At 34.1% G+C, this 26,791-nt stretch overlaps 2 protein-coding genes across 2 annotated transcripts; both read right to left on the bottom strand.

Moving 5' to 3' along the window:
* Window positions 1-4,541: 4,541 nt before the first annotated feature.
* Window positions 4,542-8,114, bottom strand: LOC130053513 (uncharacterized). Its single transcript, XM_056160839.1, has 4 exons — window positions 6,993-8,114; window positions 5,634-5,720; window positions 5,318-5,401; window positions 4,542-4,705 (listed from the first exon to the last, which is right to left on the bottom strand). Exons 1-4 carry the CDS (start codon window positions 7,093-7,095, stop codon window positions 4,542-4,544), a joined length of 438 nt encoding a protein of 145 aa, XP_056016814.1. The 5' UTR covers window positions 7,096-8,114.
* A 911-nt stretch (window positions 8,115-9,025) lies between these two features.
* LOC130053316 (uncharacterized) lies at window positions 9,026-12,174 on the bottom strand. The gene is made up of 2 exons (XM_056160327.1): window positions 12,103-12,174; window positions 9,026-11,479 (listed from the first exon to the last, which is right to left on the bottom strand). Exon 2 carries the CDS (start codon window positions 11,476-11,478, stop codon window positions 10,111-10,113), a length of 1,368 nt encoding a protein of 455 aa, XP_056016302.1. The 5' UTR covers window position 11,479; window positions 12,103-12,174; the 3' UTR covers window positions 9,026-10,110.
* Window positions 12,175-26,791: the final 14,617 nt, after the last annotated feature.

Here is a 26,791-nt window from a genome sequence, read left to right as displayed (position 1 = left end):
ACTATTGTTATTATGCTGAAGATAACCATGGATGCAGCATATAAAAAAGAAAACAAATACGAAAAACCCACGAAAACACAAAATAATAGTGAAAACAACATAATTCATAATTCATTGTTAGCTTATGCAATTTCAACAAATCATTAAAAACTCACATTGTCAACACGAATAATATTTGAAGACTCATCATCAAACCGTAATTCTAAACGGAATGTTATTTTACCTCAAAGAAGGGTAGGCCCTTGTTCTAACACACACTATGTTAAGCAACTACTATCAACTGCATGTACTGACGTGATATATAAGTAACAATAAAAGAGAAGATTGACCTAGTTTGTACAAACTAAAGTACATGTGTGTGCCAATTTTATTTCAGCACGCCCTGATTGAGAGAGGGAAACTATTGATTGACAGTCTAAGTGCATATTCTCAAAAGACCAACACATGTGTAGATTAGACTAAAACAGCTGATATTGCGTAAAACATGTAACCTGTTTATGTCGATACATGTAACTCAAATCTATATACAGCAACATGACACATTTCCAAATCTACATAAATTATAAGGAACCAAAGGGATCATAATATTTTGAACAATGGTAGAATATACCGCGTCGTAAACACCCAGATGATATGATGTCTAGTGATAACAGCTGATAAAGTTTTACCTTCGACATCGTGAATGTATCCCTCTGTGACATTACTATATCCTTTGAGCGAGCATATTTATGTTGTTTGCCCAGTTATCAACGCCATTCTGTGTAAATGAAGGTGTACACTGGATATTCGTCACCAGAATCTAGTCCGCGACTTGTTTTGATTTAAAAATGGCCGCGGGGTGAAAAAAAAACAGTATGCAATTCTAGTTTATTTTGAATACATGTGAATCTTTATGAAACTCAGACGTCAGATTAGGCATTGCGTTTGTTGCGAATTTTGAACTATCTACGTAGCAAAGCGAGTAAATACCATTTATGAAAAATCGATTACGTATAATATAGTCGTATCTGATAAAAAAAAAAGACAACATAGTAATAAACTTTGTACCGTTGATATAAAAATTCGAATGAAAAAAAAAAACAACCTGTCGGCTCTGCATTTCAATACAAACCAGTTGGTTATTACTAGAAGTGTTCTGACCAAATTTCACTCTGTAAAAGAGGGTATAAAGATTAAGGACTCAACGTGAATATAGTATCTTATTAATGTATGGAAATCTATATTATTTCACTCAAAATCTTCACTTACCTGCTCCTACGGTAAAATACGATTATCTATGTCGCTTTATGCTCTCTCTCTAATGGAAAATTTTCACACTTTGCACTACCAGAGCGATACGTCTGATATTTGCGGGATTTATGGGCGCTTTGTTGCACTTTTCACTTTGTCAAAGTCCCAGATTTTCACCCTTCAGTGCTGCTTTGCTCTTGCTTTTAACAAAGTGCTAAATTTCCATCAGTTGGTCTTCGGAGTCGACGAACCAAACGCTTATTTTCTTACGAAACATTTATCCATTTTGAATTCCTTATAGAAGTTATGAGATTGGTCACTGTTCTTTTTTTTCACTTTTTGATTTAAATAGGCAAATGTTTGATACGTGCTGATTGACCATGCTTTCGGTCGCCTAATCAGGATATAGAAATCCTCAACAAATTTTATGAATTGATCTTAATAAACAAAAGCGAATGATGGTATCAATCTCATGTAATCACAAGAACTTGATCACGTTTCGACCAAGACTTACTATGATTCACCACAGCCTTTTCAAAAATGCTAAATAAAACTAATAAGAAATAACTATAAGACTTGATATTCGTGTAGTCTATGTCAGTTGAATAATTTTTATTTTCAATTGTCAATGCCATTTTTCACTTATATTAATCTCCTTAAATTACATAGGGATCCGGGTTAGAATAGGTTCTCAGTACTCCTTGCTTGTCGTAAGAGGCGAATAAATGGGGCTGTCCTTCGGATGAGACAGCAAAAACCGAGGCCCCGTGTCACAGCAGGTGTGGCACGATAAAGATATCTCCATGCTCAAAGGTCATAAGCGCCGAGTATCAGTCTAAATTTTGCAGCCCCTCACCGGCAATGGTGACGTTTCCATATCAGTGAAATAATCTCGAGCGGGACGTTAAACAATATAAAATCAATCAATCAATCCTTATGTTCCATAGTTATAAGTTCCTACGTCTTCATGATACATGTACACATGAACTCAACCACACACCTCGGTTTTGCGTTGATTTAGTCAGTCTTAGAAACGGAAATTTAATTATCAATAGATATAAAATCGAGGCAAGGTACTGACAAACAAGTTGATGGCACAGGGGTTTCATCAGTCTCGATTGAAGTCAGCATTTTGCAAATTCTATGGTCGTTATAACGATCGAATTCGTCAATACAATCTATCATTGGGTCAAATGCTGTCTCACATGTTTCATACCGATTGTTAGGCCGTTCTTGGCACACTGATTTGACTACGGATAAATCCTTTTACCTGATCAAGATATAGGGCTCACGGCGGATGTGATCGGTCAACAGGGGATGCTTACTCCTCCTCAACACCTGATCCCAACTCTGGTGTGTCCGTTATTTTCACCTTTCATCCATGTGAACTCGAAATAAAAGACGCCGACAAGAGTCGTCCGCTTCTGTTATATACTTAGATCTTTTATTGAAAGTATATATTGACGGTAAACCGACAACTCAACCTCATAATAAACGGGGTAGTTTCAGATTCTCCATCGTCAACTTCCCATATTTATATTTAACAATAATTTCATTCTTATTGTATCCTTGTCTCTGATTGGTTAAATTCCAATTGAAGAACGCAGGTTATTTTTGTATAATCTGCATTGGTATGGGGACAAAGCACCTTGGCAACCAGATGCAGGAACTATTTTTTATCTCTCTCTAGCGTTACCTCGCAGCACTGTTTTCAGCCTTCTATGGAATAAAAAGTCAATGTTTACAACAAGTTTCTTCGGTTTGATACACATATTGTTTTCTCGTTGTCAATATTAGCATCTACTTGTACGCAAATCACTGTTGTAAAATGTCTTTCCTTGTATGGTGGTTGAATAATACATTAAAAGAAAGATATTATATTCGAATTAATGATTTACCAAGTAAGCATTGCCCTGTTCATATTGAAATACATTTCTCACTTTGGAAAGGGGGATTCATTGCTTGATCTGCCTTTCAACAAAGCGAACACAAATTCATATGTCACGTTTTATCACATGAAGTTAGTCACATTGACATATAGATCGTAATATACATATTTTCTTGTGTTGGATTTACTATTAGCGACAACATTGCATGCAATGTTAAGTTTTCATGAAGTAGAACTTTTCACAGAGTTAAAAGTCGCATATTGCATTTTCTGATATTTGAAGATTTTATTTGAGTAGGCCTAAACAAGTCAATTTCCCGTATTTTCTCAATTTCTCTTTCTCTAAAGGGCAGCGAAATACGCATTGCATGCATAGTCTACACATATTTTCTATCATGATAGATTTCATCTTCCATACAATATTTTGATACATATAAATAGGCTAAACTCCGTAGATCAAATATTAAAGATGGCGACCTTCACAGCTAGACGCTTCGTCGTTGTTGCTAAGTGAATCATTGTGCGGCTCAGTTGACTTGTATTTTTCCGAGTTTATGTACATTTTCATAATCTAAGGTTAGTATCTTTGTCTCTTGCATTGAATTATAAGGGATGACTTTAATTCTCGGCAAATTATACTAGTATAACTTGGATTGGGTTAGTTTACGCTCTTTTATAATCCGCTTCGCGGATTATAAAGCGCAATTTGACCCAAACTAAGTTATATTCGTATAACTTGCCCCAGAATTAAAGTCATTCCTTAAATATTCCATTATCCACTGCATATGGTGTTTATATCTCTCAGCTGATTCGATACATAAAGAACTTGTTCATCGTATGGTAAGTTTTTAAATCGAGGGAGTCTATTGACAAACAAGTTGATGGTACAGAGGTTTTAACAGTCTCGTTTAAAGTCAGCATTTTGGAAATTATATTGTTGTTATAACGGCCTGGTTTACCAATACAACCTATCATAGGGTCAATGCTGTCTGACTTGTTTCATACTGATTGTTAGATCGTTCTTGACACATTCAGTTTGTTTGACTACATATAAATCCGTTTCCCTTATCAAGATATAGGGCTCACGCCGGGTGTGACCGGTGGAGATGGGAGGTTTTCTTCTCCTAGGCACCATATATTGATGCATGCACCACTCAATAAATTAAGGGATTATTCCTTTCATGCAATAGTAAGTAAAACAAACAGTTTGAGCATGATGGACTTATCATTTTTTGGTTTTGTTTAGCTGAAGTGTACTTCATGGGAAATGGAATTAATTTGGAAGGCCTTAGGTATATGGTTATGGAGAAATTTACTGAACCATGAAAACTTAATCTGAAGGTTGACAATGCTGTCCCTTCAATCAGCATTTTATATTTACCACTGTATTTTAAAAAAAACTGAGACAAAATAATTTTAATAATTAAATTTTATTATGGGAGAGACTGCAAGGCAGGCGTTCTTCCTGCTTTGTAGACAACTGTCTCTCTAATGCCTGTGCTGTGCTCTCCTGAACAGGCAATTTCTGTTCTTTTATGGCAAGCCTCCTCTTCCTAGAATGGAATATTTCTGCCTTTGATGAATCTTCTGTAAATTCAATTTCATTACCATTAAAACCAACAAATACTTGTCAATAAGAATAATTCCCAAAATGTATCATAGATTCAAACTGATTTAATGCTAGCCTTGTGGGTAGGGCCACAGTAAGGGTATGCATTTTAACAAAGGTTTATACAGGTAAATGAGAGGAAGTAAGGGTGAAGCATTTAATACTGTGGAACCTTTATTGTTTATGGATGATATTGAACCATAAATTTACCTCCCCATGAAACCAATGGTTCTTGACAATGACCTCTATATAGTTATGATTTATATAGCTTTTAAAGGTCATTATCTCAAGAAAATACATCCAAATCAACAAGCAAAAGTGTTCCTGCCCACAAACATTGATAATTCTACATTACCATTTTCAGGTGAGCGATGTGGCCCATAGGTATCTCGTTTGTCTAGGTTATAGTTTTGCATGATATGGAAGGTAAAGGAAACCACTTCATATATTTGATTCTAATGAAATAAGTGAGTATCATGATATTGACCCATTGTTATCAATTTAATGTAAAGTATAAGGAAAATTGTGAGAAAAGTAAGGGGTGTATGAGCCACGACAGCAGATATATCTACAATAAATTTGCTTCTCACCTTGTTTCCGCATTTTGTTTGTCTTTAGTTCAGGTTGAATTTCAATCCGTAATGAACCATTATCTTCAGCTACAATTGTTTGAGCTTTAAAAGAATACAATGTTAATCTCTTTATATATACATGAACATCAGGTCAACTTCAACACTTACATAATATAGATACAAAGTTTGAATCAAACATACTTTGGACAAGCAAAACTGATGGATATGTCGATTCTAGTATACCACCCCTAAACTTCGTATGCGGGGAGGGGGTGGGGGTATAAGTATATGATGAAGGCAATATATTAAACAGAAAATTGAGTGTTTTGCATACCTACAACAACAGGTGAATCAGTAATACTTGTTGAAGTTGATGCTTCTTCGGGAAGCGTTGCAGCATCTGATGATGGTCTTTTGGAAACTATATGCAATATAAAGAATTATTAGTACAAAAGTTGTATGATAAAATCTCCATTTCATAATTATTTTAAATTTGTAAAATCACTAAAAATATGTCCATAGGACATGGATGCATCGACCGATGTGACATTTGTAATGCAATATGAAAAGAAAGGACCCATGAGTCACCTTGACCCATATCTAAAAATATTCCCCTATGCATTTGCTTGTAAAATTTTGATCCACTATTGTGACCCCTACCTACCCCGGTGGGCCATGATATTTACCATGTCATGAAACTACCATGTAAATTGGAACTTGTCTGGACTAGTGGTTCTTGAGAAGATTCATATACTTTTCCCATATATTTTCATGTAAAACTTTGATTCCCTATTGTTGCTCCAATCTACCCCCAAGGGTCATGGATTTAATAAACTTGAATCTTGCCCAATGTCAGAAAGATTTCATGTAAATTTGAACTTTTCTGGCCAAATGTTTCTTGATAATATTTTTCAATTACTCCATACTATTGTTGCTTTCTCCTTTAGAAGAGGGCATGACCTTTCATTTGAACACATTTGAATCCCCTTCACCCAAGAAAAAATTGTACTAAGTTTGAATGAAATTAGCCTGCTGGTTCTGGTTTATAGTTTGCCAGTGTATTTTCATTATTTTGCTATCATTATTTCTCCTTGGAGAATGGCATTGCGCTTCATTGCAACACACTTGAATCCCATTCACTCAAGGATGCATTGTGTCAAGTTTGGTTGAAATTGGTTGCATGGTTCTGATTGATTGATTGATGGTTTCCGCCACACTGAACAATTTTTCAGTTATCTGGTGCCGCCCATTTTATTGGTGGAAGAGAGAACCAAGATACCTGGGAAGAGCCCACCGACCTTCCGAAAGTAAACTGGGAAACTTTCTCACTTACCGGCGCTAGCGGGATTCGAACTCGCGCCGACAGAAGTGAGAGGTCGTGTGATATTGAGCGCGATGCTCTAACCACTCGGCCACGGAGCCCCCCCCCCCCCCCCCCCGCATGGTTTTGAAGAATATGATGAAAATGTGAAAGTTTACAACAACAAAGGAAATTTTTGATCAGTAACACTCCCAGGGATTATCGGTACATTCTCATGGCCTGATATTATGCTCCAATCACAATGGAAAATAAGTTTATTTTTCATTTTGTAGAAAAAATCAAAATACTGAACCTTTTATTTTTGTTTAAAGAAAATTATGCAAAATATACATCATGATTCGTGTATAGTGAATATGCTTTTTTAATTGTTACCATAGTGAGTGTGGAACTCTGCAGTATCTACTGTTCCCTCTATGCCATGGATGGATTCTGGTGGAATGGTAGACAACACCTGCAAAGATTGAAAACGGTACATGTAACATGTGAATTCAAAGTGTACAGGATACTGCAATTAAATGACCGGTACAAAGAATACCAAGAATATCAGTAAAACAGTAAATGATGAATACTCCCCTGATTGCATGTAAAACTTATACGGTACCAATTCTGATGCACCAGATGTGCATTTTGATAAATAATGTCTCTCCAGTGATGCTCAAGCCGAAATATTGGAAATCTGAAATAACAGTAAACCTGTAAGAACTAAAAGTAAAAACAGAGTGCCAAAGATTGGAGTCAAATTCGTCTGAGTATCAGAGATATCCACAAGGGAGACAATTTCTAATTTTCACTTTGGGAATTTAAAATTGGATTCTACAAGCTATGTGGCAATTTAATATAAAGATATCATTAGTGTCTTGGTTGGTTAAAAAGTTGGCTAAAAAGTAAATTTAGAATTATACAAACCATGCTGGAGCCAGATCTATGTAAAAATAAAACGTTATTACAATGCAGATAAAGCTTTCAATTATTATATGAATAAGAGTCAAGTACCATTTGAAGCTTTTTCTCAGTATATCCAGAACTACTAAACTGGAAGAGTTTACACAAATGAGTGTATCAAATTAGAGGAAAATACCGGATGTTTACCTTTTAATGACAGTCAAAAAACCCTAGGAATTCCGGAAGACCTGTTTATAGGTTTAGTTTATTTTCACGCTGAGGAAAATATATTGGCGGATCTTTTTCAATGTATATTAATCGTTTAATTGGTATATGTGGATAACTACGGCAAAAGGTATCGTTAATGTCTTCCCACTCCCCTTTCTTCTTCTCTGACGTAAGCAGGGCGATAATTTTCCAAACAGCACGGCATAGGAAGACTTAATTGCCTCTGCCAACACAACCATCACTCCTCCCCAATTTGGCTTGTGCATTTTCTTTGCATTCATGTTGCTCGTTGTTTTTGTCCAGACAACAAATGAGAAAAACTAAAGTACGATGTACGCATGCTCCAGACGCGGTAACTAAGTACGTAAGCAGACGCAGATATTAGTTGAAAACTTAGTCGAGTAGTAACGTGCGTATGTATTCACGCCGTTTTGTGAAACGTGGTTTTCATTAAACTAAGATTTTATGTAACTAGATTTACGTAGTCGGAGTAAGACTTACCTAGTTCAAAATTTACACATTGATTAAACGGCGTCCTAATCCCATCTCTGGTACATGTATATCCCGGAGTCTGTGTTTGTCCAACTCTCTATTTCATATTGCTTATAGGAGTTATAGGAGTCGTGAGATTCATCACTGTATCTCCGCCTTTCGTACAAAATTTTATACAATTCACTAGATATTTAAATGGCATAGTTACAGTATGCATTTCATGATGTTTGCCTCATTTAGGAAGAAATGTTACGGAGGTTTTAAATCATCTAGTTAGAATTTAATACTTGTGAATAAATGTGCTGGAAAGTAATGTTGACTGCAACGAGTATCAAGGTACGCCAACAACATAAATTTCACAAAATAACATTGACGAAAACCAAACGTTATGTTCATTATTGTTATTATCATTATACAATCACAAGGCGCTATATCTAATTATTAATGCAGGTACCCTAATGCGCTTTACATGTAAAACAATAAAAACAAACTAAAACAATTGATTGATTGATTGATTGAATATTGCTTAACGTCCCTCTCGAGAATATTTCACTCATATGGAGACGTCACCACTGCCGGCGAAGGGCTGCAAAATTTAGGCCTATGCTCGGCGCTTATGGCCATTGAGCAAGGAGGGATCTTTATCGTGCCACACCTGCTGTGACACAGGACCTCGGTTTTAGCACTCTCATCCGAAGGACCGCCCCATTCAGTCGACTCTTACGACAAGCAAGGGGGTACTGAGGATCTATTCTAACCCGGATCCCCACGCAAACTAAAATAAAGAACGATAGATACATAGAGAAAGGCATAAAATGATACTAATTTATTTAATAAATGTATACATAAATACCGAATTACAGATTGATTGCAAGTTTAAAAATATATCTTTAAAATTTGTTTTCAAAAATAATCAATGAACCTTCTACAAGAAGATCCACCGGGAAGCAGTTCCATTGAGTTGAAGAAGAAATATTAAGCAGTCTTTTGCCATATAGTTTAGAATGAGCTTGTGATTTTAGAAGGTATGATAAATCCACAGAACGTAGTGTTCGCTGATGATGGTAGATTCGAGGAAGTTCCTGGATGTATGCTGGAGCTAATCCATTTGGAGCCTTGAAAGTGTATGAGAGTCGGTGTAATATGCTCATGTTTTCGCGAACGTGTCACTAGCCTAGCAGCAGTGTTTTAATTTTCTGTAACTTCTGCAAAGATGCCGGATTAACACCTTAAAGTATATCTCCATAATCAAGACGTGGTGAAATCAGTAATCTAGATGTCCTGCACACATCTTCCGTTATACGAGATCTAATCATACCGATATTACGAAGAATATAACATAACATTACATCTTGAGCCGGTAAACGGAAAAAAAATTGAAATCTGGAATGCACAGGGGATAGGCTGCTTAGGAGACGCAGTCACGTATGATTGCAATACAACAGACACGGCTAGAATATTCAGCGTAGATACAGATTCGTTTAACAACAAAAAAAAACAGACTTAGGGGATACATGTACTTGCGTCTGGTAAGGTTTTAGGTTGTGTCTGGTTGAAGGTGGGTATTTGTTGAATCTGTCCATACAAACTATCCTGAAGTGAGGAGAAGCAAAGAAAAACTCACTCCTATATTTAAAACTTATACGGTACTAATTTTGATGCACCAGATGCGCATTTCGACAAATAATGTCTCTTCGGTGATGCAGATAATACTTTACAAAACATTTTCAAGTGTTATGAATAGTGAAAATATTCATATTATGAATTCTTTGAAAGTTCCATGACACATTCTTACATCTGGTTGAATTTCGCTGAAGTCGGATCTATTTCGTCAAACATGGTATCGCATTTAATCGATGTTAAGTCTGGCGATTAATGTTTTATTTTGTCACTTCTTTTTGGAGGTGAAGGCACTAACGATTTTAGGATTTTCAACTTTATTGATTTCATCCTCATTTCTACGAACTTCCTTAAGTGACCATTCATGATGATCAGTTGGTATGCCGTCAGGATACGTATCGTCTGTCACAGCCCCTTTTATCTTACCCCAAATAGAGCCCTCCATATAAATGAATCTGCCAGGGTATTTAACAACGGATATCAAACAATTGTCATTCTGTAAACGGAGAACCTTGAACATCCCTTCCTCTCTTGGTCGAATACTCGTTTTGCCTAGAAGTGAATTGGGTTTCATATAAATATATGAAGACTTTGTTTTAAATGACTTGATGAAAAATATATTTTCTCCTTTCGATACAGCTTCAAAGCGAAATTGAGCATAATCATCATGTGGCGCTGTAAATGTACTCCACACATATTTTACGGCAGCTGTATTCATCCAATGACCTCGAAATACTACCGGATGCAGAGCAATGCGTTTGTTTGTCAAAAAATCACCGATGTCCCATACGCATGACTGTTTTTCTGTAGCAGACCATCTATTATTTAGAAACATATCCACTTGAGGATAATCTGTAATGCTAAATGATGACAGAAATATTGCATTCTCGTGGCTTGGCTCCAGTATCCTGTTTAGAAAAGCAACTCTTAGCCGGCTATCGTCATCCATATAAATCTTAATTCGGTCTGTTGCGCTTTTCATTTTTTCATCAGGTACAATTGATATAATCAAAATTCGCATCACACATCGCATGATCGCAACACGTACGTACACACTCAAACACTCTCCAACAAACTTGAGGGTGTTTTCTTCACGGATATTTTTATACCTTAAAATGATAGTCTCTAGCGATACTGAAAAGCCCATACCAATTTCCTTGTAGTTGACATTATCTAAGAGCCTTTCAATGCTTTCTTCTGTTTTCTCTCCATGTTCATTGAACCACTTTAACTCACCACTTCGTGCCTCAAAACATTCACAAAATTCATGCAATTTTTCTTCAATATCTCTCATTTTCTCTGACAATTCCAAACGTAAATTCTCTGATATCATAGAATATAGACCTCCACATCCTTTGATAGATGAACAAATTTTACAAATAAATATCAGAACGTTAACTACGGTTTCCAAGTATGGCACATTAAAAAGATTCACAGCAAGTGAAACTAGGTCATGAATACTTTCAAACTTGTCTTTTTCTTCTTGTATACAGTTTATTGCATTTGTAAACACTTTCTCTGCAAATCCCGCAAGATCTGTTTGCTCCAGACATAGTGCTATGCAATGAGCGTTTAGATGTCGACTGTTGTCTTCTTTAAGAAGTTTTAATAAGCGGGTCACGGCACATTCGACCATTCTGTAATGATAGATGAAATGAAAGATTCCTCCACTTACATGTGACCTTGTGAAATTTCGCATTAAAAATTAGTCTTTAATTAAATAGCTGATTTACCCGAATTCAAAATTTTTTTTTTACTATGAAATAAGAATATACACGCTTATTACGAATTGATGCTCGTTGCAAAATGATGATTATTCCTCTATGAGAGGAAAATAACAAAATGTTTGAAGATTGGTTATAGCAAACTTTTTTCGCCATGAAGGTCGCCTATGCCATGATTTACCGTATTATGAAGTGAGACACAAGTGTATTACGTCTCTTAAAGTTACAAAATGAAAAGGTGGATATAACAAACAGTGAAATATGATGATATGAAAATATTGAAAATACTGAAATACAATAAGCATACCGATATTGGATATTTAAATTCCTAGAATGATATTTAATAAATCATACAGTATTTTAACAAAAACGACCCAACGATTTATATGAAAATAAAACCCCAGAAAATATTTCATTTAAAAACATTTTGATACATAGAACCGCCTAATAATCGAAATGAAACAGTCAATCAGCATTCGACCTAATTACAGGTATGATAGCATAATGTATAATATAAATGAATAAATCAAACTTACCTTCACTTAGGTTGCCGAATAATGCTTCAAGGATTGATGATTCGACATATAGTTGTCTGTATTCGAACGCTAATGAAGGCACACTTCATATAAAGACCTACCTACAATATTTTAAAGGGTAGCTGTCGATTTAAATTATCTCTATTTTTAGATATCGTTTGTGACAAATTCACGGAGCGTTAGTTTGTCGATACAGTGGTCTATATTTCGTAGACATTTCTTTTAAATTCAGTCGCTATCATCCTTTGCATCTCTAATTTGGATAGTATTCCTAACTTTAAAATGTCTAACTTTTAAACGTTATTGCCTGCATGTAACTGCGCATTTATAAGAACACCCCTTGAGTTATTGATTGTGTTTCATTTGACACTTTAATTCAATTTGAAGACAACACCTACTTTTGATTACTGATAATTCCGTTCATCTGATCAAAACGGATATGAAAGGTCAGCAGGGGTTATCTTGTGGTTTTTTGATGATCGCTAGATATAAAGATTTCCTGCCTTTAATGTAAAAAAAAACTTAGTCTTTGACTTATCATGAAGGATCGTATGAAGTGTTAAAAAAGTCATAGCTGATCCCACCTTTGGTATAACCATTGGTCCCTGTTTGCCCAATTATCTATTCAGTATTGCTTATAGGTGTTGTGAGAATGATCACTGTTTGTTATCTTCACGTTTTGATATTGTTAATTTGAAAAAACGTTCATGATTTCAAATATACTAAAAAAAATTGGTATAATTCTTGAGAATCCATTTTTAAGTCACACCACATCTAGCATATTTCGTGGTACAATAGATCTAAATATTCTCCTTCAAAATTGTTAGTATTTTCGTGAGGAGCAACAATAGAGGCGTTGAAGAACATTTACTGAATCCAGCAATGTATCTATTTTTTTTTTACTTATTTTTGAGGTTCAGGAATCCAGCATAGGTACGGTACTCATATTCATCCGTCCCATCGACTGGAATATTGAATGTTTTAAAACGGAATTATAATTTTGAAGAATTCCATCTTTTGAAAAGGCAATTGGGGTATAAGAATATATAGGATTACCAAATGTGAAATTAATGCCAAGTTCGTTGAAAACACCGTTATAACAATGAGTCTTACAAACAACGATAATGTTGTTATAAACTTTGTCGTCTTGAACCAAAGCTAATTTCTCATATAACCTATCTAATTCTTTAATCACTTTTGGTTTACTAAACACACAGTGAAATACTGAAATGTAATAAGGATTTTAATATCGGGTATTTAAATTTCGAGAATGATATTTAGTAAATCATACAGTATTTAAAAAACGACCTAACAATTTATATGCAAAGAAAAAGCCAGAAAACATTTCACTTCAAACTATATTGATATGTAAAATCGCCTAATAATCGAAATGAAACAGTCCAACAGCATTTTCCCCAATTACACACATGATAGCATATTGTATAATATAAATGAGTAAATGAAATTTACCTTCACTGAGGCTGCTGAATAATTCCTCAATGATTAATGGTTCGACATTCAGTTGTCTGTACTCGAACGCCAATCATGACACATTCTGTGTAAAGAACCACAAACAATATTTTAAAGGGTATCTTTTTAGATTTTAACTATCTTTATTTTTAGATGTCCTTTGTGTAAAAATTCACGAATTCATTAGATAATGGTAGTTTGTCGTCACAATGGCCTTCTTTATTTTTCCATACTATACCATGGTCTATATTTCTGAAACATTATTCTTAAAATTCAATAGCTATCATGCTTTGCATCTTGAATTTGGATACAATGCCTAACTTTAAAATGTCTAACATTAAGAATTTATTGTCTGCATGCAACTGAGCATTTATATTCAATTGTTGTTTGTGTTTCATTTGACACTTTGAATTCAATTCATCTGATCAAAACGGGTATGAATGGTCCGCTGGGGTTATCGTGTGATGTTTAACAATGTAATTTTTGAATGATCGCTAGATATGAAGATTTCCCGTCTATGATGTCAAAAGACCTAGTCTTTGACTTATCATTAAGAATGATCGTATGAAGTGTTAAAAAGTCCTACCAGATCCCACCTCTGCTGAAACCATTAGTCCGTGTTTGCCCAACTCTCTGTTTAGTATTGCTTATACATGTAGCTGTTATGAGATTGATAACTGTTATCTTCACGTTTTAATGTTGTTGATTTGAGAAAACTTTCATGATTTCAAATATATTGAAAAAACAATGTTAGAATTCTTGAGAATTTATTTTTGATTCACACCACTTCTAGCATATGTTGTGGCACATTAGATCTAAAAACGTCTCCTTCAAAACTGTTAGTATTTTCGTGAGGAGCAAAGATAGAGGAATCCAGCATATGTGCTGTAACTCATATCCATATGATTGAAAAATCTTGAGTGGGACGTTACACAATAGACAACCAACTAACAGAATCTTTGGAGAATGTAATACTCAAAACGAATATGTAAAATTATCTAAAAGCTTATCAACTAATTGCAGCAAGATAATTAGAGGATGGAATTTATAAGAATCGAGAGAAATATCTTTATTTGGAAAAAGTTTGTGTCAGCTTTAAATTAGGCGAAAATGAACATGAATATAAAAAAGTGTATAAAGTGGACCAGAATTTGACTCCAAACTATCTTAGAGATATATTTCCAGCTAAAATTGGAACACAGGACATACTTTAAATTGTATATACCTAACTTTAAATGTCAAATATATCAAAATCACTGTGCCCCAACTGTTGTAAATGATTATGCAAAACTTCGGCACAATTGTATATTAAATAAACATTTATTTCTAAGTAACATCATCGGTAGTCCTCTGTATACTTGAAAAGCAAACAATTATTGTCAATTCTAATCGTATAATTTTATCTATTCAATCCATAGAAAGAATGTTATTAATTAGTGACTTTATAGTAAAACCAAACTATAGGTAAACGATTAATGTACACATCTACCAAAGTTTTTTCATATCATTTATCCTGATGAACAGAATATATTTTCCGTTTTCCTGAAATTCATATTCTTATCTCTTTTATTGAGCAATTTTGGCTAAAATTTAAGGTGTTCGACTTATAATGGAGAAGATTAGTGCTTATAAAACGTTAGCGTGCTTAATTCTACGCAATCAGTGCTGTGAAATCTTATTTACATGTAAAGTTGAGTATTAATGAACAAAGTATTATGGAAAACTATTTTACAGTTATAGATAATCTTAGAGGGCGAGTGACTGTAATCGGTCTAGAAATGAAAATAGCTATCAGACATCTTACAAAATCTAGTCCACAAGCTATGGATGAAACATTATTATCTGCAACACTAAGAATCAACTTCAATGTGTATTTTTTTACGAATAGTATAATTTGACGTTTTGACCCAGCATGACCTGCGCAAAACATATACGAAGGTAAAGTGACCAGGGTAAAATACTGGATAATTCATAGAGAACATATAACGGAACTTGAATGGTTTCTATGCTGTTTATATGTTTGCATGTATAGTGGTAGTCATTGTGTATTGATAAAGTGGATTTTTTATTTAAAGATCCGAAACAGGGACATGTGGGGGAAGTTGGTTGGCGGGGATTTCTACTTTCACTTTAAGCAGACGACAGGACGAGTTCTACACGTTTTTGCTTGTTAGATGATGTGTATATGTGTGTTTGTCCATGTGTGGACGTCACTTCGGAGATATCATTTGAATTGAAGAGGCTGTGCAAAGGTATAAATAAAGAGTTTGCTTTATATAATTTCAACAGGGTATGATCAGCACGTCAGAAGTTTATATATTATCAAGTATTATTATTATTATTAGTTTACAATTACAAAAGGTGAGATGTCAAAAGAAAATGAGTTCAATTGGATACTTAACTCTACATGGTGTATATATATATCTGTGTGTGTGTGTGTGTGTGTGCGTGTGCGTGTGTGTGCGCGTGTGCGTGCGTGTGTGTGCGTGCACCAGATTCCCATCTCGACAAATAATGACTCTTCAGTGATGCTAAAGCCGAACATTTGGAAATTCGAAATAACAATAAAGTTGTGAGAGCTAAAAAGGAAAACTAGAGAGCCAAATTCCTCCAAGGATGAGAGCTATGCATGTGGGAGATAATCCTTAATTTTGAAATGAATTTCTAAATTTTATCCCAGCAATTAAATAACAGGTTTATTTTATCTGACAAGGGTATTACTGTTAGGTTAGGACAGGGTGTGACCGTTTGACAGCGGATGCATACTCCTCCTACGTACCTGATTTCACTTCCGGCATATGCAGGGTTCGTGTTTGCCCAACTCTTTATTTTGTATTCCTTGCAGGAGTCATGAGATTGATCACTGTTATCTTCACCTGTGATGGATTTTATTGACGAAATGTATTAGTCATGGTGGACAAAGGCTTTCTTATTCAAGACTTGTTAGGAACTAAACATGCAACTGCAGTGATTTTTCCATTCTCGGGCAGAAAGGAAAGTTTTTGCAAGATTACGGATGTATGTAGAGAGTAATTTGCAAAAGTAAAGAATACCATATATTTGATGGATTTATTCCACTGAACGTGGCTTCGTCGATAAATCAGATTTGGATTGGTTGTACAGTTTTAACAATTTCTCGAAGCCCATTGTTTTAAACTTAAAATTCGCAATTGCATAAAATTCTTCTTTACTTCCAAGATATATCTTACTTTTAGAGTTATCTTGTATTGATAATTTGGCATCAAATTGTGTTAAGTTACATTATCTTGAAACAAACCGATTATTCCTGGAGTAAGTGTTCCATTTTTATGCATAAGAGGAAATATTTTGCAGAAAATATACTTCATAAGGATTCCACATGCTGATCATATACCAATAAAATGTTCCATACATTTAAGTTATTAATGTAACATTCATGTAAATGAAAGGTGAAGATAACGAACAGTGATCAATCTCATAACTCCTACAAGCAATACAAAGTAGACAGTTGGGCAAACGCTGACTCCCGGACACACCAGGGGAGGGATCAGGTGCCTGGGGGGAGTAAGAATCCCCTGTCGATCGGTCACACCCCTGTCGACCGGTCACACCTGCCATGAGCCCTATATCCCGATCTACTGTCGTACTGTGTAATAAAAGTTTTAAAATTTCAAGAACATTTGTCTTTGCAACTTTCAATATAGTAGGATGAACCATCAAATGACAATAAATTCAATTCTGAAGTTATTTTGATTTTGACACTTTTTGCAAATGAGGATGGATGAAACTGCAAAATGTTCTGATCAGCCGATTTACCATTGTCAAAATAAAATGTCGTCCTTTTGATAGTCCTGTCGATTCTCAATAAAATAAACTCGCACCACATTAAGCCAGTCAGCTCCATCTTGCCCTTTAATTGGTAAAAGTAACTGTGACTTGTTTTCAGTTTGTATGTTCCATTAGTTTTTTTCTTCACTAGATATTTACAATTTCGACAAGAATCCTTGTCAGGGCACTTAATATAAAACAGACCGAACTCAGGTATGCTTGTGGGGGCAACGACTTTACTATCAGAATATGTCCCAAGACAAGCAGTTGGATTGAGTACAAAAGTGAACTTATCCATTATTTCCTGTGATTTCGGAGTACAGTACAACTTTTCAGGTTCATGTTCAAGTCCATATTTCATGGCAGCAAATTGGATGCTTTTGGTCTTTAGTATACTTGTAAGATTTTGATAGTCAGGTTTTCTACTACAAATATCTTTGAAATTGTCAAACATTATATGATTTCTACAGACATCCCGTCATGTCTTGTTCTGAATATGTTTTTCCCTAGTTCATACATGATTAATATAGAGCTCCATGAATATATGACAATATGTCTAGCCCAAAACAATACTATATAAGGTTGGATAATTCATAATCAGGAAAAATCTATTGATCAGGGTAGTTGATAATAAGGTCACCATTTGAGTTGGGAATTTTCTGCTGATAGGAAAGGGGGGATCTGACAGCCACTGAGCCAAATTGTGAGGGACTAGTTTCACAATTGTCTTCGTCAGTGCCACAAACCTTTAAATTTAGGCATAATTACTAACTGCTGTAAGTTCCTTTGTTAAAGTTTTATTCAATTCATTGCTCGATATTGGTGTTCTTACAGGGCAAAGTACATTAGGTTTCAAGTTTTTATTTTTCTAATTCGCTGTTTACACAACATAGAGAACATATTAAACATTCATTCAAAACCAATATCTACACATGCACAAATAATCCATAGAAACATATATCACAATCTTGATAGCAAGAAAGTACAATAATATCATATATCTAATCCGGAGGGTTTACTCTTTCGGTAATTAATTGTATGTATTTACACAATTTAAAAGTAATTTTTCATTTTTTGAGGCAAATATATTATGAAATTTGAGAACATTAGGTCTAGTATCTTTTTAAACTTGCATTTAACGTAGTTCCACACTCCTGTGACGTCATAAGATTTTGCAAAGTCAATGATTTAATGACTGGAACATAAATTTTGTTGGAGTCTTTTTCAATAGTTATTTAAAAAAAATTGTCAGCCATAAAATATTTCAAAAGTCTTAGTTATATTTGAATAGTCAATGATATGTTTCAAAATATTGAATCCAAGGACAATAACTCCGTTTTCAATAAATTATTTATCAAGTCCATTATACGATATATTTCCTTTATTTTTCACAAACATTTTACCAAGGTGATAAGGAATCATTATCTGTGTCTTTTCGTGAAATTACATAAAATTTTAATCCATGAGTGATTTTGAATAGCTCAGCTGTATGGTGCCAGACTTCAGTTTTTATGGGGGTATATATACTCTAAAAGCTATAAATTTGAAATTATTAAGGAAAGGTATGGATTTTTTTCATAAATAACTATAACTGATGTACATCTACTAATATAAACAGAAAAAATGATATGTAAACCATGCTACAAGGAAACTGTGTCACATTTATTCGTTTTTTAACACTTTGGAGAACAACGCTGATTCAATAATTCTACACTTATTATTCTAAAACTTGATGAACATATTGAAAATGACATGTGTTTTAGTTAGTGAATGTTTCTTGATAAATAAATGCAATTAAACAATTTTCTTGTTCTTTTTATTTTTTAAAAAAACGACAAACAACTGTTTGCAATGAATTTCATAAAAATCTACATAGGGGTACATGACTTCAGTAGTGTCTGTAATGAAAATTAATATGGAAATCCTTAACTAATTTGCATTTTTCCATTACTTTGAATGTTAATTTATTGATTCCAAACAAAAAAATGCTACCTAAACCCCAAAAATCCAGAACTAAGGACCCACCTTAATCTGTAATTGGATATTTATGTATACAATTATTTATAAAAAAAAATAATTTCAGTTTTAGTTTTATTTTATGCCTTTTTCTAATTATTTATTGTTCTTTGTTGTATTTTGCTTTTATTGTTTTACATGTAAAGTGTTTTAGGGTAGTTGTCTATATTATCGCCTAATGTCATTCAAAGCAGGCCAAATAAGTATATAATGCCTATATATATATATATATATATATATATATATATATATATATATATATTATATATATATATATATATATATATATATATATATATATAAAGCACAAACAAACAATTATAACACTCCACCTTACAATTACCCCTAGGATCTAAACGATACATGTGATAATCAATTAATTAATATATAAAGCACCAAATAATCACAACTAGGTACTGAACATTTTTCACCCCAGCCCGGGGTTGAACCAGCGAACTACGGCACCCACCGCCTAGCAAGACTGTCAAATCAGTGCGTAAGTCCACTCGGAAACAACGACTTCCCTAAAAAAGGAAGTTTTGTTATGCTCCTAAAGCGCTACGATACACACTGATGCAATCTTACACAATCGCTGTGTCATTCAGTGTTTAAGATTTCATAAGGGGAGTGGATCTCTCGATGCAATTGTATAGAATATTTAATATAAAGCACAGTCTTGCTAGGCGGTGGGTGCCGTAGGTCGCTGGTTCAACCCCGGGCTGGGGTGAAAAATAATTTTCAGTACCTAGTTGTGATTATTTGGTGTTTTATATATATATATATATATATATATATATATATATATATATATATATATATATATATATATTCACCAGGATGAATACGGGCTAAACCCTTACTAGATTTTAAGCTTCATCTAGACCTACTCGTCTGATCATGTCCCTAACAGTGGTACTATGACCATTTTTGAACACAATTTTTTCTTTTCAATTCTGTTTACAGTCAGCTTACCCCTTTAATTAATTTGACCTTCATAACCGATTGCTTACATGTAAAACCCATTTATCAGTTTCCGTGATTCTATGTTTTTTGCACGTCTACCCTAGACATGATCAGTACGGGAATGTTTGATGTTGATTCAATTTCCTAGGCTGCTTATTAGGGCCCCGCATGAAATGCGGGAAGTCCTATAGTAATCACATTTTCCGTCCGTCCGTTGGTCCGTCCGTCCGTCTGTCCGTCAACACTTTCTTTGTGACACGATAACTCACACAGTTTTTATCGTACAGTTTTCAAATTTTGTACAGAAATAATGTACAATAAGAGGAAGAAGCCTATATATGTTGGGGTCATTTCACTTTGTCTGTCTGTCTGTGTGGCATGATCTTTGTTATTACGAACACTTTCTTTGTGACACGATAACTCAAACAGTTTTCATTGTACAGTTTTCAAATTTTGTACAGAAATACTTTACAATAAGAGGAAGACACCTATAGATTTTGAAGTCATGTCACTTTGTCTGTCTGTTTGAATGTCATCATCTTTCTTATTATGACCGTATTTATTTACCACTGTCTAAGGGAGATAATTCAATTTGAATTATTATATACATTGTATTGATATATAGAAAATTTACAAGAAATAACTCTACAACATTGTGTATGTGTATATATTTGGGTTTTTTTTTAATGTGATATAAAAAATGCTTGATGTTACATGTATATTGAATTAAAACACGTCATTCCCAGTCAACAAATTTCGATCGGGATCGGAAGACGAAAATTTCTTATATCCGGTTGCAAAGTGAAACTGCTTCATGCTTCAAGTTATTGAATTATGTAGTAATTGCACGTTACACATTAGAGAACTGTTCCTTTTAATAAAGAAAGTCACAAAATAGATACAAAATGAGTGTACCTTATTCATTACTATTACCGAGCTTTCGTCGGCGAAAATCTTGAAATGGCGTGTTTCACTGCGCTTGTTGACGGTAAGGTCCACATTTTGTACGCGAGTATTCTGATATTTGTTTATGAATTTTTTGCGCATACATGGTATGTCTCGGCTAGGAATAATGGAAACGTTCTCACCTATGTATGTAAAGACATATTAATCTCTATTTTTAAACATGTAGAACACTCTCATCAAATGACAATGTGTTTGAAAACGCTTAGAGCCCCGATGTCAGAATTTCCTTTTCCAAGACATCAATATGTCAAATTCATAATCCTTTTCGAATAGTATGTACCATATTTTGTACCAGTTATCCATTTTGAATCCCCTATAACAATGGGATTTTGTTGCACTCTGTTGTGTTTGAGTGGATGTCATGAGTGTGTGTCAAACAGAAGTAATTTAAATTGCATAAGTCTCTCATAAATATGCTTCATGATTCCTTTTTCACAAATTTGGCATTCCAATGTATCTTTATATATTATTAATTCTAACATATATAATAGCCGAAAGCATTGCTATATCAAATACAGATGTCAATTTCCTCTAATAATCCTCGGCGGGGCCCTTGCTGACCGTGTACATTTTCTAGTTCTTTGTTTTTCTTTGGAGTTGGTCCACTTTGTTTACTTATTCAAACTTGTTATTTACATTATCTTTCTCTCAAATTTTGTTCATTTCTTACTTCATTTACATAGTTTATTTTTATTTATTTTTATTTTTATTTTTTTTGTATGTTTTTACTTATTATTATCTTTTATAAATTATTTATTCTTAATGCATAGTTAAAATAGAATCTCTCTGGGTACGAGTTAGCTTTACTATTTGTCAACGTAATTGGGTTAATTCGTTCCACTTGAGATTAATTAAGTCTATTTTTATCACTTCGTACATTTTGGATCAGCTCTTTTGACGAATAAGGCATGTCCTAATTCGCTCCACTTTTAACATTGATTGGCAAGCCTAAAGACCAAAAAACATGTAGTCTGCGTTGTAAATACGTTTGTAGATTAGTGTAGATTAGTGTAGTTGTAGTGCTAGATGTATTTATATGTAGTGTTTGTTATTATTCTCTGTTGATATTGGTCACATTATGTAATTCTTTTCGTTTGTCCTGAAGAAGGGACGGGTCGTCCCGAAAATTTGACAATCTGGTTGTTCGTGTCGTTGGTCATTTTAGTGCTTTGTATAATTTTTTTGTATTTGACCTTGTATCCATGTTGTGGATCCGACACTTTGAGGTATCGGGTGTTGTTGGAACTTTAGTGCTTATATATATATATATATATATATATATATATATATATATATATTTTTTTTTTTTTTTATATACAATAATAAAAGTCAAGAAACACAAAACTCGAATAACATTTCACTGTTAGCGCGTTCGGCTTTAATGCCTCTTCAGACAGTTATAAAATGTCATAAATACTATGCATATATATATATGGCAATACTATAAACATATGTTGACGTTTCTTAGCAATATTATTTCATTTTATAACTGTCTGAAGAGGCATTAAAGCCGAAAGCGCTAACAGTGAAATGTTATTCGAGTTTTGTGTTTCTTGACTTTTATTATTTTATGTATTTACTGTATCAAATACCTGAACTCTTTTTTACAAACTATATATATATATATATATATATATATATATATATATATATAACAGCGCATCTTACAATGAAGTAGAGTGCGATAAAAGCAAACAAATTACCAACAAAATAAAAACACTAGTTAATGAAATGTATAAAAGAGGATCCATTTCGTTTGAATTAAGACATTATCTACTACCCATCGAATTAACATCAGGAAAACTCCAAGCTAACCCCAAAAATAAACAAAAATAACAACCCACTCAGGACTATAGTAAATGGCCGACAACACCTGACAGAAAAGATAGCCGAGTACGTTGAGTCGCAACTTGAGAATGCGAATAGATCCCTTGGTAGCTATGTCCAGGATACTACAGATTTTTTGAAAAAACTTTCAAGTGTAAAGCAACCATTACCAGATTCTTCTATTTTATTTTGTATGGACGTGAAAGCACTTTATCCCAGTATACCTAGGAAAGAAGCTCGCGATATCAATAAAATAGCATTACAAGAGCGTCATGAAAAAGAGGTAGACACGGAAAGTATATTAAAAATGTTGGATGCTGTTCTTGGCAATAATAATTTTAGTTTCAATAACAAACATTACATGCAGACTGAAGGGACCGCGATTGGATCAAAACTTGGGCGAAACTACGCTTGTGTTTACATGGGGGATGGGAACAGATTCTTCTCGAAAAATCAAAACAACTACCATTATTCTATGTACGTTATATTGATGATATTTTTGGCATCTGGACGGGTACAGAAAAAGAACTTAAACAATTCCATAAAACCGCGAATGAAATACATCCAAACATTCAGCTTGACTTACGTCTATCAAACACCAAAATGGATTTCCTTGATGTAACAATTTCAATAACAGACGGAATCCTCTGTACTGACTTATACTGCAAACTCACCGATAAACATATATACCTTAATAAAAAATCTAGCCACCCCGAATCTACAAAAAATATCTATTCAATTTGGACATGGGTTCCGAGTAACCGTCTTCCCTTTGTGGTAAACTATTCTAAAGGGCTTCCCAATCTTCATAAGATTTTAAAAAACCGTCAAAAATTCATCAAAATTCTGACCGCCTCAAAAACGTTTTTAGAGTTATGCCCATAGTGGCTATTAAAAGAGACAAAATTTAAAAGACCTTCTGGTACATAAGAAAAACAATAATCTATTTTTTAGAAAAGAAAATTTAAGCGAGCCACGTGGTGCTAAAAAGTGTACTTTATGTCAATATGTCATTAAAAAGAATCGATTTGAGAACTGCAACGGTAATAAATATCATATCAAATATTATATCAATTGTAAATCCAGCAATGTAGTTTATGGAGTGTTTTGCAAAAAATGCAACAAAATTGTATATGTGGAAGAAACTGGGGTAACTTTATACCAAAGGCATGATTTTAAGTTGTCATTTATTAGACGAGAACATGATGACCCTGTTGCTATTAATTTCTATACGGATTCTCATAGTATTGACGATTATCCTATAAAAGGAATTGAAAAACTTTACAAAGATGACATTTATCGTCGCTTTAGAGAAAATTCATAGAAGAAAAAATTGAATACTTATGTACCAAACGGGATAAACTATAGGGAACATTTTTGTATTTGATAATTAATGTCTTGTAAGATTTGTATGCAAAGAACGTGTTATGATAACTAATTGTAACAATATTGATGTATTTACGATTAACTACTTACTGTAATATTTCTTGTTTGTATTCACTTAGGCCAGTAGTTGACTGCTTTGGGAACAAACATTTCTAAAATTCTGTTACATTACTAATACCAAATATTTAATTGTACGCATAGTCATATTATAGTATGTGTCCACGTGGTCGGTTGAGTTTTGTTCATTTTATTACTAGACTCTTACCTTTCTCCAATGTTTTTCGCGTAATATCAACTTTTGACGTACTTAATGTGACGTCATAGTACTTTCGTGTATGTAGTCTTGCTTTACGTTGCTATGAGAGATAAACACGACTGAAGAAGACCGGAAATACGGTCGAAATATTTCTTCAAAGTGTTTAGAGTATATATATATATATATATATATATATATATATATATATATATATATACATATATATATGTATGTAAAATTTTGATCCCCTATTGTGGCCCCATCCTCCCCCCAGGCGACATGTAAATCGCAGATTTTCGGGCTCAGTGGATCTTGAGAAAATGTTTAAATATTACTCCCTATATATTTGTATTTAAAACTTTGAACCCCATCCTACCCCCAGGGGACATGCTGTTCACAGACTTGAATCTGTACTATCGCAGGAAGGTTTCATATAAATTTCAGCTCATCTGACCCAGTAGTTCTTGAGATGAAAATTTTCAAAAATTTCCCTTATCTAATTGTATGTAAAATTTTGATCCCTATCGTGGTCCCATCCTACCCCTGACGACCATGAATTTAACAGACTTGAGTCTACACTATTTGATAAAGCTTTCATTTAAATCTCAGCTTTTCTGGTTCAGTGGTGTTTGAGAAGAAGATTTTTAAAGATTGTCCCTATATATTTGTAAGTAAACTCTGAGCCCCTATTTTGGCCCCATCCTACCCCAAGGGCCATGAATTTACAAACGTGAATTTGCACTATGTCAGAAAGTTTTCATGTAAATCTCAGTTTTTCTGACTCAGTGGCTCTTGAGAAGACTTTTAAAGATCTTCCCTATATATTTGTATGTAAAACTTTTAGCCCTATTGTGACCCCATCCTACCCCATAATTTCGACACACGTCAATCTGCACTATACCAGGACGCTTCCGTTTAAATTTCAGCGCATCTGGCCCAGTGGAAGAAGATTTTTAAATGGCCTCACCCTATTTTGCATTTTTTGATTATCTCCACTTTGAAGGGGGTATGACCCTTCATTTAAAACTACATGAGCGCGCGTCACCTAAAGATGATTTTTGCCAAGTTTGGTTGAAATTGTCTTAGTGGTTTTGGAGAAGAAGTCGAAAATGTAAAAAGTTTACAGACGGACAGACGACGGACAACAGGTGATCAGAAAAGTTCACTTGAACTTTCAGCTCAGGTGAGCTGAAACTAAGGAAACAGTAAAAAAAAAATACTACGCAATTACGGATAGCATAGTAGGTTAGATAATATATATACGTCTGGTATATTCAGTGGTCTGTGTCTGCCAAACTCTCTATTTTGTATTGCTTATAGGAGTTATGAGATTGGTCACTGTTCGTTATCTTCTGCTTTTACAACTGAAATAGAGAATTATACATTACAAATGGAAGATACAGAATATGAATGAAGAATTTCGAGCCCGATAGAAATATAACTTATACAATACAAACGGACAAGTACGCAATTTAGACGTTTTCGAAAATAAAATATGAATGAGCACTGGAATGAATGGATGCCTAGTCATCCAGCACGAGAATGTGGATTCAACGTTACGTTGACCCAACATATTTTTGTAAATACAGCCCAGCTATACACGTTCCGGGAGGCTTCAGGTTTGATAATATCCTATATAGACAAAATATATCATTCATATACAAAGCATCTTTCAGAAGTTTGTGATTCAAATGGCAAAATAAATATCTATATCTATCGATATGTCAAAAGTATGAACCTGGAATGCACAGGGGACAGACTGCTTCGTAGACGCAGTCACGCCTGACTGCATACAACAGACACGGCTAGATCAGCTGAATATGCGTTGTAGAGAACTGAAAATCAGGTGTAACGCAGAGACAGTGTGGTTGAACAGACACAAAGCAGACAATGAGATGTTTGCGTCTGGTAAAATTTTTTGTTCTGTCTGGTTGAAGATGGGCATTAGGTGAATATGTCCTTAAACACTATCATGGAGTGCGGAGAACCAAAGCAAAC

This window comes from Ostrea edulis, chromosome 3 (assembly GCF_947568905.1).
Source record: "Ostrea edulis chromosome 3, xbOstEdul1.1, whole genome shotgun sequence".
Classification (NCBI taxonomy): domain Eukaryota; kingdom Metazoa; phylum Mollusca; class Bivalvia; order Ostreida; family Ostreidae; genus Ostrea; species Ostrea edulis.
This window is presented reverse-complemented; position numbering and strand designations above follow the sequence as displayed.

What these genes read in the sequence shown, in the direction of transcription:
- LOC130053513 (XM_056160839.1), bottom strand. Translation starts at nt 7,095, where the DNA reads ATGTACCGTTTTCAATCTTTGCAGGTGTTGTCTACCATTCCACCAGAA. An exon ending in AGAGTTCCACACTCACTATG is followed by an intron (nt 5,721 to 6,992) that starts GTAACAATTAAA and finishes TATTGCATATAG; the next exon opens with TTTCCAAAAGACCATCATCA. An exon ending in AAACAAAATGCGGAAACAAG is followed by an intron (nt 4,706 to 5,317) that starts GTGAGAAGCAAA and finishes TTGAATTTACAG; the next exon opens with AAGATTCATCAAAGGCAGAA.
- LOC130053316 (XM_056160327.1), bottom strand. Translation starts at nt 11,478, where the DNA reads ATGGTCGAATGTGCCGTGACCCGCTTATTAAAACTTCTTAAAGAAGAC.